The sequence below is a fragment of the Ranitomeya variabilis genome, chromosome 6 (assembly GCF_051348905.1).
Source record: "Ranitomeya variabilis isolate aRanVar5 chromosome 6, aRanVar5.hap1, whole genome shotgun sequence".
NCBI classification, from domain to species: domain Eukaryota; kingdom Metazoa; phylum Chordata; class Amphibia; order Anura; family Dendrobatidae; genus Ranitomeya; species Ranitomeya variabilis.
Window position 1 is genome coordinate 583,978,018 of NC_135237.1, and position 12,750 is coordinate 583,990,767.

General features: G+C 47.7%; 1 protein-coding gene across 3 annotated transcripts in view; it reads left to right on the forward strand.

The window, feature by feature from the left end:
- The window catches only part of WDR97 (WD repeat domain 97), a 684,776-nt gene that overhangs the window by 26,416 nt on the left and 645,610 nt on the right, over window positions 1–12,750 (forward strand). For all 3 annotated transcript variants that reach the window (XM_077271608.1, XM_077271609.1, XM_077271610.1), the window contains exons 4-5: window positions 11,440–12,029; window positions 12,326–12,447. In XM_077271608.1, the coding sequence (XP_077127723.1) occupies window positions 11,440–12,029; window positions 12,326–12,447 (712 nt within the window). The remainder of the gene's footprint in view (window positions 1–11,439; window positions 12,030–12,325; window positions 12,448–12,750) is intronic.

The window sequence follows — 12,750 nt, forward strand, 5'->3', positions numbered from 1 at the left end:
CACCACCAGAGAAATGAGGAAACACAACCCCACCACCAGAGAAATGAGGGAACACAACCCCACCACCAGAGAAATGAGGGAACACGACCCCACCACAGGATAAATGAGGGAACATGACCCCATCACAGAAAAATGAGGGAACACAACCCCACCACCAGAGAAATGAGCAGAGAAATGAGCAGAGAAATGAGGGAACACAACCCCACCACCAGAGAAATGAGGAAACACGACCCCACCACCAGAGAAATGAGGGAACACGACCCCACCACAGGATAAATGAAGGAACATGACCCCATCACAGAGAAATGAGGGAACACAACCCCACCACCAGAGAAATGAGCAGAGAAATGAGGGAACACAACCCCACCACCAGAGAAATGAGCAGAGAAATGAGGGAACACAACCCCACCACCAGAGAAATGAGGGAACACAACCCCACCACCAGAGAAATGAGGGAACACAACTCCACCACCAGAGAAATGAGGGAACACAACCCCACCACCAGAGAAATGACCAGAGAAATGAGGGAACACGACCCCACCACCAGAGAAATGAGGGAACACAACCCCACCACCAGAGAAATGAGGGAATACAACCCCACCACCAGAGAAATGAGGGAACCCAACCCCACCACCAGAGAAATGAGGAAACTCAACCCCACCACCAGAGAAATGAGGGAACCCAACCCCACCACCAGAGAAATGAGGGAACCCAACCCCACCACCAGAGAAATGAGGGAACCCAACCCCACCACCAGAGAAATGAGGGAACCCAACCCCACCACCAGAGAAATGAGGGAACCCAACCCCACCACCAGAGAAATGAGGGAACCCAACCCCACCACCAGAGAAATGAGGGAACCCAACCCCACCACCAGAGAAATGAGGGAACCCAACCCCACCACCAGAGAAATGAGGGAACCCAACCCCACCACCAGAGAAATGAGGGAACCCGACCCCACCACCAGAGAAATGAGGGAACCCGACCCCACCACCAGAGAAATGAGGGAACCCGACCCCACCACCAGAGAAATGAGGGAACCCGACCCCACCACCAGAGAAATGAGGGAACACGACCCCACCACCAGAGAAATGAGGGAACACGACCCCACCACCAGAGAAATGAGGGAACACGACCCCACCACAGGATAAATGAAGGAACATGACCCCATCACAGAGAAATGAGGGAACACAACCCCACCACCAGAGAAATGAGCAGAGAAATGAGGGAACACAACCCCACCACCAGAGAAATGACCAGAGAAATGAGGGAACACAACCCCACCACCAGAGAAATGAGGGAACACAACTCCACCACCAGAGAAATGAGGGAACACAACCCCACCACCAGAGAAATGACCAGAGAAATGAGGGAACACAACCCCACCACCAGAGAAATGAGGGAACACAACTCCACCACCAGAGAAATGAGGAAACACAACCCCACCACCAGAGAAATGAGCAGAGAAATGAGGGAACACGACCCCACCACCAGAGAAATGAGGGAACACAACTCTACCACCAGAGAAATGAGGGAACACAACCCCACCACCAGAGAAATGAGCAGAGAAATGAGGGAACACGACCCCACCACCAGAGAAATGAGGGAACACAACTCCACCACCAGAGAAATGAGCAGAGAAATGAGGGAACACAACCCCACCACCAGAGAAATGAGGGAACACGACCCCACCACCAGAGAAATGAGGGAACACGACCCCACCACCAGAGAAATGAGCAGAGAAATGAGGGAACACAACCCCACCACCAGAGAAATGAGCAGAGAAATGAGGGAACACAACCCCACCACCAGAGAAATGAGCAGAGAAATGAGGGAACACAACCCCACCACCAGAGAAATGAGGGAACACAACCCCACCACCAGAGAAATGAGGGAACACAACTCCACCACCAGAGAAATGAGCAGAGAAATGAGGGAACACAACTCCACCACCAGAGAAATGAGCAGAGAAATGAGGGAACACAACCCCACCACCAGAGAAATGAGGGAACACAACCCCACCACCAGAGAAATGAGGGAACACAACCCCACCACCAGAGAAATGAGCAGAGAAATGAGGGAACACAACCCCACCACCAGAGAAATGAGGGAACACAACCCCACCACCAGAGAAATGAGGGAACACAACCCCACCACCAGAGAAATGAGCAGAGAAATGAGGGAACACGACCCCACCACCAGAGAAATGAGGGAACACAACCCCACCACCAGAGAAATGAGGGAACACAACCCCACCACCAGAGAAATGAGGGAACACGACCCCACCACCAGAGAAATGAGGGAACACGACCCCACCACCAGAGAAATGAGGGAACATGACTTCATGATGAGCTAGCTGGTGATGAGCGAGCACTAAAATGATCGCGTGCTTGTTGCTCGGGTTGAGCAATTTGTAATACTCGGGTAATCGGCCAGAACAACGAGCCCAATGTAAGTCTATGGGAAACCCGAGCATTTTTACCGCGATCCCCCGGGGGTTCTTTTAAGGTCTAAAAACATCTGACAATAATGGAAACACTGCTCAAATGACTGACTCCCAGGCCACAGCTGTAAGCAATATTGTCAGAGTTTCACGCCACTTGTACAGGCTCACCCAAAAACATACAAAAACGAAACCAAAATGGATTTTCATGGGAAATACATTAATGAACATCCTTTCCAGGGTAATGAATTATAGATAAGGCAAAATAATTAACCCAAAACAAAAATGTTCCTCCACCTCTTGGGCTATGTTCACACGCAGCGTTTTTGATGCGTTTTTCAGCTTTAGCATTGCTTTGCTTTCAACCAATACAAATGCATTCACTGGGAAATGTCATTGTAACCTGTAACCCCCCTAGTGGCCATGTGGTGGGTGACACATCAGACACCTCCTGTTTCATTTATGAAGGAGGGACTCAAAGTGATAAAGCCTATTTTTATAGTGGCATCAGGCGGCATTAATATTCTTATTGGGCCATTATTATACAGTGGGTCTCCTATACTGTTATTGCCTATGCAGTGAGTGGCTGGGCTGCCAAAAATTACGGCGCACCCCAATACCTCTTTCACGAGACGTACAGGAGGGCTTCCTGAAAAAATGTTCCCATTATAAGAAAGTGGGTCTCCCATAGTATTTGCCTATGGATTGAAAGCAAGGCCTGCCCTGCCCCAAATATACAGTCACCCCAGTAAGCCTTTGAACCCACGTACTGGATGGCCACATGAAACCAAAGTTCCCTTTTTTTTCATTCGGTCCTGCCATACTGTTAGCATACGCACTGAATGTAAGGCCTGCCCTGCCCCACAGTAATATGCACACCAATAAGCCTTGGAAGAGATGTAGAGTTGGGCCTCCTGAAAACAATGTTCCCATTATTAGGAAGAGGGTCTCCCATAGTGTTTGCCTCTGCAGTGAATGCAAGGCCTTCATAAAATTAGGAGGCACTCCAATGCCCGTGACAGAGATGTGGAGGAGGGTCTAATAAAAAAACGTTCCTATTATAAACGAACGGGTCTCCCTTACGTGTAATGCCCATAGACTAAGTGTAAGGGCTGACAAACATTTGCCCCTGGGGGGTACCCTTTTTTCGGGCATCATAAGCACCCTTGCCAAAAAATAGAGTGACCGTTGCATCACAGAATACGTTCACCCTCGTGTTCTAGTGGTGGTGTCTGAAGAGACGTGGAGGATGTCCTCCTAAGAATCTTCCCAATTTAAGGGAACTACATGTTGTTGTCCTCCTCACATCGATGTGGATTGATGATGAGGGTTGTCCTCCTCACATAGATGAGGGTTGTTGTCCTCCTCACATTGATGTGGATTGATGATGAGGTTGTTGTCCTCCTCACATATATGTCTGTTGATGCTGAGGGTTGTTGTCCTCACATAGATGTGGATTGATGATGAGGGTTGTTGTCCTCCTCACATAGATGTAAGTTGATGAGGTTGTTGTCCTCCTCACATATATGTCTGTTGATGCTGAGGGTTGTTGTCCTCACATAGATGTGGATTGATGATGAGGGTTGTTGTCCTCCTCACATAGATGTGGGTTGATGATGAGGGTTGTTGTCCTCCTCACTTAGATGTAAGTTGATGATGAGGGTTGTCCTCACATAGATGTGGATTGATGATGAGGGTTGTTGTCCTCCTCACATAGATGTGAGTTGATGATGAGGTTGTTGTCCTCCTCACATATATGTCTGTTGATGCTGAGGGTTGTTGTCCTCACATAGATGTAGGTTGATGATGAGGGTTGTTGTCCTGCTCACATAGATGTGAGTTGATGATGAGGGTTGTCCTCTTCACATAGATGTGGGTTGATGATGAGGGTTGACGTCCTTCTCACATAGATGTGGATTGATGATGAGGGTTGTTGTCCTCCTCACATAGATGTGGGTTGATGATGAGGGTTGACGTCCTTCTCACATAGATGTGGATTGATGATGAGGGTTGTTGTCCTCCTCACATAGATGTCGGTTGATGATGAGGGTTGTTGTCCTCCTCACATTGATGTGGGTTGATGATGAGGGTTGTTGTCCTCCTCACTTAGATGTAAGTTGATGATGAGGGTTGTCCTCACATAGATGTGGATTGATGATGAGGGTTGTTGTCCTCCTCACATATATGTCTGTTGATGCTGAGGGTTGTTGTCCTCACATAGATGTAGGTTGATGATGAGGGTTGTTGTCCTGCTCACATAGATGTGAGTTGATGATGAGGGTTGTTGTCATCCTCACATAGATGTAGGTTGATGATGAGGGTTGTTGTCCTCACATTGATGTGGATTGATGATGAGGGTTGTTGTCCTCCTCACATAGATGTAGGTTGATGATGAGGGTTGTTGTCCTCCTCACATAGATGTAGGTTGATGATGAGGGTTGTTGTCCTCACATTGATGTGGATTGATGATGAGGGTTGTTGTCCTCCTCACATAGATGTAGGTTGATGATGAGGGTTGTTGTCCTCCTCACATAGATGTAGGTTGATGATGAGGGTTGTTGTCCTCCTCACATAGATGTAAGTTGATGATGAGGGTTGTCCTCTTCACATAGATGTGGATTGATGATGAGGTTTGTTGTCCTCCTCACATAGATGTGGATTGATGATGAGGGTTGTTGTCCTCACATAGATGTAAGTTGATGATGAGGGTTGTTGTCCTCCTCACATAGATGTCTGATGATGAGGGTTGTCCTCCTCACATAGATGTGGATTGATGATGAGGGTTGACGTCCTCCTCACATAGATGTGGATTGATGCTGAGGGTTGTTGTCCTCACATAGATGTAAGTTGATGATGAGGGTTGTTGTCCTCCTCACATAGATGTCTGATGATGAGGGTTGTCCTCCTCACATAGATGTGGATTGATGATGAGGGTTGTTGTCCTCCTCACATAGATGTGGATTGATGATGAGGGTTGACGTCCTCCTCACATAGATGTGGATTGATGCTGAGGGTTGTTGTCCTCCTCACATAGATGTAGGTTGATGCTGAGGGTTGTTGTCCTCCTCACATAGATGTAAGTTGATGATGAGGGTTGTCCTCTTCACATAGATGTGGATTGATGATGAGGTTTGTTGTCCTCCTCACATTGATGTCGGTTGATGATGAGGGTTGTTGTCCTCCTCACATAGATGTAGGTTGATGATGAGGTTTGTTGTCCTCCTCACATAGATGTGGATTGATGATGAGGGTTGTTGTCCTCACATAGATGTAAGTTGATGATGAGGGTTGACGTCCTCCTCACATAGATGTCTGTTGATGATGAGGGTTGTCCTCCTCACATAGATGTGGATTGATGATGAGGGTTGACGTCCTCCTCACATAGATGTGGATTGATGCTGAGGGTTGTTGTCCTCCTCACATAGATGTCGGTTGATGATGAGGGTTGTTGTCCTCCTCACATTGATGTAGGTTGATGATGAGGGTTGTTGTCCTCCTCACATAGATGTGGGTTGATGATGAGGGTTGTTGTCCTCCTCACATAGATGTGGGTTGATGATGAGGTTTGTTGTCCTCCTCACATTGATGTGGGTTGATGATGAGGGTTGTCCTCCTCACATAGATGTAGGTTGATGATGAGGGTTGTTGTCCTCCTCACATAGATGTGGGTTGATGATGAGGGTTGTTGTCCTCCTCACATAGATGTAGGTTGATGATGAGGGTTGTCCTCACATTGATGTGGATTGATGATGAGGGTTGTTGTCCTCCTCACATAGATGTAGGTTGATGATGAGGGTTGTTGTCCTCACATTGATGTGGATTGATGATGAGGGTTGTTGTCCTCCTCACATAGATGTAGGTTGATGATGAGGGTTGTTGTCCTCCTCACATAGATGTAAGTTGATGATGAGGGTTGACGTCCTCCTCACATAGATGTGGATTGATGATGAGGGTTGTTGTCCTCCTCACATAGATGTGGATTGATGATGAGGGTTGTTGTCCTCCTCACATAGATGTCGGTTGATGATGAGGGTTGTTGTCCTCCTCACATTGATGTAGGTTGATGATGAGGGTTGTCCTCCTCACATAGATGTGGGTTGATGATGAGGGTTGTTGTCCTCCTCACATAGATGTAGGTTGATGATGAGGGTTGACGTCCTCCTCACATAGATGTAGGTTGATGATGAGGGTTGTTGTCCTCCTCACATAGATGTAAGTTGATGATGAGGGTTGTCCTCTTCACATAGATGTGGGTTGATGATGAGGGTTGACGTCCTTCTCACATAGATGTCGGTTGATGATGAGGGTTGTTGTCCTCCTCACATTGATGTAGGTTGATGATGAGGGTTGTCCTCCTCACATAGATGTGGGTTGATGATGAGGTTTGTTGTCCTCCTCACATTGATGTGGGTTGATGATGAGGGTTGTCCTCCTCACATAGATGTAGGTTGATGATGAGGGTTGTTGTCCTCCTCACATAGATGTGGGTTGATGATGAGGGTTGTTGTCCTCCTCACATAGATGTAGGTTGATGATGAGGGTTGTTGTCCTCACATTGATGTGGATTGATGATGAGGGTTGTTGTCCTCCTCACATAGATGTAGGTTGATGATGAGGGTTGTTGTCCTCACATTGATGTGGATTGATGATGAGGGTTGTTGTCCTCCTCACATAGATGTAGGTTGATGATGAGGGTTGTTGTCCTCCTCACATAGATGTAAGTTGATGATGAGGGTTGACGTCCTCCTCACATAGATGTGGATTGATGATGAGGGTTGTTGTCCTCCTCACATAGATGTGGATTGATGATGAGGGTTGACGTCCTCCTCACATAGATGTAGGTTGATGATGAGGGTTGTTGTCCTCACATAGATGTGGATTGATGATGAGGGTTGTTGTCCTCCTCACATAGATGTGGATTGATGATGAGGGTTGACGTCCTCCTCACATAGATGTAAGTTGATGATGAGGGTTGTCCTCTTCACATAGATGTGGGTTGATGATGAGGGTTGACGTCCTTCTCACATAGATGTGGATTGATGATGAGGGTTGTTGTCCTCCTCACATAGATGTCGGTTGATGATGAGGGTTGTTGTCCTCCTCACATAGATGTGGGTGGATGATGATGGTTGTCCTCCTCACATAGATGTCGGTTGATGATGAGGGTTGTTGTCCTCCTCACATTGATGTAGGTTGATGATGAGGGTTGTTGTCCTCACATTGATGTGGATTGATGATGAGGGTTGTTGTCCTCCTCACATAGATGTAGGTTGATGATGAGGGTTGTTGTCCTCACATTGATGTGGATTGATGATGAGGGTTGTTGTCCTCCTCACATAGATGTGGGTTGATGATGAGGGTTGTTGTCCTCCTCACATAGATGTAGGTTGATGATGAGGGTTGTTGTCCTCCTCACATAGATGTGGGTTGATGATGAGGGTTGTTGTCCTCCTCACATAGATGTAGGTTGATGATGAGGGTTGTTGTCCTCCTCACATTGATGTGGGTTGATGATGAGGGTTGTTGTCCTCCTCACATAGATGTAGGTTGATGATGAGGGTTGTTGTCCTCCTCACATTGATGTGGATTGATGATGAGGGTTGTTGTCCTCCTCACATTGATGTGGGTTGATGATGAGGGTTGTCCTCCTCACATAGATGTGGGTTGATGATGAGGGTTGTTGTCCTCCTCACATAGATGTAGGTTGATGATGAGGGTTGTTGTCCTCCTCACATAGATGTGGGTTGATGATGAGGGTTGTTGTCCTCACATAGATGTAAGTTGATGATGAGGGTTGTTGTCCTCCTCACATATATGAGGGTTGTTGTCCTCTTCACATAGATGTGGATTGATGATGAGGGTTGTTGTCCTCCTCACATAGATGTCGGTTGATGATGAGGGTTGTTGTCCTCCTCACATAGATGTGGGTTGATGATGAGGGTTGTTGTCCTCCTCACATAGATGTGGGTTGATGATGAGGGTTGTTGTCCTCCTCACATAGATGTGGGTTGATGATGAGGTTTGTTGTCCTCCTCACATAGATGTAGGTTGATGATGAGGTTTGTTGTCCTCCTCACATAGATGTCTGTTGATGATGAGGGTTGTCCTCTTCACATAGATGTGGATTGATGATGAGGTTTGTTGTCCTCCTCACATAGATGTGGATTGATGATGAGGGTTGTTGTCCTCCTCACATAGATTTCGGTTGATGATGAGGGTTGTTGTCCTCCTCACATAGATGTCGGTTGATGATGAGGGTTGACGTCCTCCTCACATACTGTAGATGTGGGCTGATGATGAGGGTTGTTGTCCTGCTCACATTGATGTGGATTGATGATGAGGGTTGTTGTCCTCCTCACATAGATGTCGGTTGATGATGAGGGTTGTCCTCCTCACATAGATGTAGGTTGATGATGAGGGTTGACGTCCTCCTCACATAGATGTGGGTTGATGATGAGGGTTGTCCTCCTCACATAGATGTAGGTTGATGATGAGGTTTGTTGTCCTCTTCACATAGATGTGGGTTGACGATGAGGGTTGACGTCCTCCTCACATAGATGTGGGTTGATGATGAGGGTTGACGTCCTCCTCACATAGATGTGGGTTGATGATGAGGTTTGTTGTCCTCCTCACATAGATGTAGGTTGATGATGAGGTTTGTTGTCCTCCTCACATAGATGTAGGTTGATGATGAGGGTTGACGTCCTCCTCACATAGATGTGGGTTGATGATGAGGGTTGACGTCCTCCTCAAATAGATGTGGGTTGATGATGAGGTTTGTTGTCCTCCTCACATAGATGTAGGTTGATGATGAGGGTTGTCCTCCTCACATAGATGTAGGTTGATGATGAGGTTTGTTGTCCTCCTCACATAGATGTAGGTTGATGATGAGGGTTGACGTCCTCCTCACATAGATGTGGGTTGATGATGAGGGTTGTCCTCCTCACATAGATGTGGGTTGATGATGAGGGTTGACGTCCTCCTCACATAGATGTGGGTTGATGATGAGGTTTGTTGTCCTCCTCACATAGATGTGGGTTGATGATGAGGTTTGTTGTCCTCCTCACATAGATGTGGGTTGGCGATGAGGGTTGACGTCCTCCTCACATACTGTAGATGTGGATTGATGATGAGGGTTGTTGTCCTCACAAAGATGTGGGTTGACGATGAGGGTTGTTGTCCTCCTCACATAGATGTGGGTTGATGATGAGGGTTGTTGTCCTCACAAAGATGTGGGTTGATGATGAGGGTTGACGTCCTCCTCACATAGATGTGGATTGATGATGAGGGTTGTTGTCCTCCTCACATTGATGTGGGTTGATGATGAGGGTTGTTGTCCTCACAAAGATGTAGGTTGATGATGAGGTTTGTTGTCCTCCTCACATAGATGTGGATTGATGATGAGGGTTGTTGTCCTCCTCACATTGATGTGGGTTGATGATCAGGGTTGACGTCCTCCTCACATAGATGTAGGTTGATGATGAGGTTTGTTGTCCTCCTCACATAGATGTGGGTTGACGATGAGGGTTGTTGTCCTCCTCACATACTGTAGATGTGGATTGATGATGAGGGTTGTTGTCCTCACAAAGATGTGGGTTTATGATGAGGTTTGTTGTCCTCCTCACATAGATGTGGATTGATGATGAGGGTTGTTGTCCTCACAAAGATGTGGGTTTATGATGAGGTTTGTTGTCCTCCTCACATAGATGTAGGTTGATGATGAGGGTTGTTGTCCTCCTCACATTGATGTGGGTTGATGATGAGGGTTGACGTCCTCCTCACATAGATGTAAGTTGATGATCAGGGTTGACGTCCTCCTCACATAGATGTGGATTGATGATGAGGGTTGTTGTCCTCACATAGATGTGGGTTGATGATGAGGGTTGACATCCTCCTCACATAGATGTAGGTTGATGATGAGGTTTGTTGTCCTCCTCACATAGATGTGGGTTGATGATGAGGGTTGTTGTCCTCCTCACATAGATGTGGGTTGATGATGAGGGTTGTCCTCCTCACATAGATGTAGGTTGACGATGAGGGTTGACGTCCTCCTCACATAGATGTGGATTGATGATGAGGGTTGTTGTCCTCACATAAATGTGGGTTGATGATGAGGGTTGACGTCCTCCTCACATAGATGTAGGTTGATGATGAGGGTTGTTGTCCTCACATTGATGTGGATTGATGATGAGGGTTGTCCTCCTCACATAAATGTGGGTTGATGATGAGGGTTGTCCTCCTCACATTGATGTGGGTTGATGATGAGGGTTGACGTCCTCCTCACATAGATGTAGGTTGATGATGAGGGTTGTTGTCCTCACATTGATGTGGATTGATGATGAGGGTTGTCCTCCTCACATAAATGTGGGTTGATGATGAGGGTTGTTGTCCTCCTCACATTGATGTGGGTTGATGATCAGGGTTGACGTCCTCCTCACATAGATGTAGGTTGATGATGAGGGTTGTTGTCCTCACATAGATGTAAGTTGATGATGAGGGTTGTTGTCCTCCTCACATAGATGTGGATTGATGATGAGGGTTGTTGTCCTCCTCACATAGATGTGGATTGATGCTGAGGGTTGTTGTCCTCCTCACATAGATGTGGATTGATGATGAGGGTTGTTGTCCTCCTCACATAGATGTGGGTTGATGATGAGGGTTGTTGTCCTCCTCACATAGATGTAGGTTGATGATGAGGGTTGTTGTCCTCACATTGATGTGGATTGATGATGAGGGTTGTCCTCCTCACATAAATGTGGGTTGATGATGAGGGTTGTCCTCCTCACATTGATGTGGGTTGATGATCAGGGTTGACGTCCTCCTCACATTGATGTGGGTTGATGATCAGGGTTGACGTCCTCCTCACATAGATGTGGGTTGATGATGAGGTTTGTTGTCCTCCTCACATAGATGTGGGTTGACGATGAGGGTTGACATCCTCCTCACATACTGTAGATGTGGGCTGATGATGAGAGTTGTTGTCCTCCTCTCTACAGATGAGGCGAGCAGAGCTGCAGCCCTCCGTCCTGGTACATGGGGTGAAGTTGCTCCGCCAGGTCGCTGTCCCAGTGCCGCTGCTTGGTGTCGCTCACGCCTGTGAACAGAGGAGTCTGGTATCGCTGGACTGTGCTGGGACGGTGCGTCTGCATCATGAGGACGGGCGACTTCGTGGCAGCAGGCAGCTTCAGTGGCCGGTGTCCGGACTGCTTTATGTGGGTCGGATCCAGCAGTACGTGGCCTGGAACCAGCAGGAACTGCTGCTGTTGGACGGGTCCTTTCTCCTCTTGTCCCGACAGCCGGTGCAGCAGGGGGTGTCCTCATGTGTCTACCACCCCATCATGAACCTGGTCCTGACCGCTGGAGCTGGCGGAGTCAACGTGTGGAGTTTTAGCCGCAGCAGACGGATTCTAGTACAGCACCAATATCTACGCCTGGGGACGACGGAGGAGGACACGGTGGCTGCCCTCGCCACAGACACCGAGTCTCCACATGTGCACACATGTTATGCCGCCTGTGGGACCAGTGTATGGGAGTATGACCTGGTGGATGGGACCCTGAAGAGTGTGAGGCGACATCTGCATGCCAGGTAATTGGAAGATCCCATCCTCTACACCTCCTAACCTGCCAACAAGAGTCTAGTGCAGGGACATATGTGTCCGGACATCAGGCCACATTGTGGAGACACTACATACATGCTGATCGGATGAGACGTGGGGATCAGGTGGGGTCGGGGGATCACACGCCACGCAGGGATAGGGGGAGATCTTCGGGGGGGGGGAGATCCGTTTGTGCCTGTGGGACACTGACTCTACCATTCTCCTCGCCCGATACCACGCTGTGGGTATATAATAGTATGCTACTTGTTGCATTGTGTATCCGCAGGGCGATCAGCAGCCTCTTGTACTCGGCGCCACTTCACTTTCTAATATCAGGATCAAGAGATGGAAGTATTAAAGTTTGGGACAGCTCGGAGCAGCTCGTGGCCGTGTTTGTGGGACACACGGGTGAGTTGTCAGGTCCTGCTGTATGCAGACCTTCATTATGACCTAGTTACTAACCATTGGGTGAGACCCATGGCAATCTTGGCAGTTCCCGTACAATGAGCACACTCCTCCATACACTTTATTAATGTACAATTACAATACAGTTAATAATAAAACAGGCTCATCCTGATAGAAATGAAACTGACGATTGCTACCAGACCTAATGTAATGGCTACTGTGCTCCAGGTGATGTGCTGAACCTGAGGACACAACTGTGAAACATGTATTGGAAGATGTAAGCTGCCCAGAGGTATATGGTTGGCG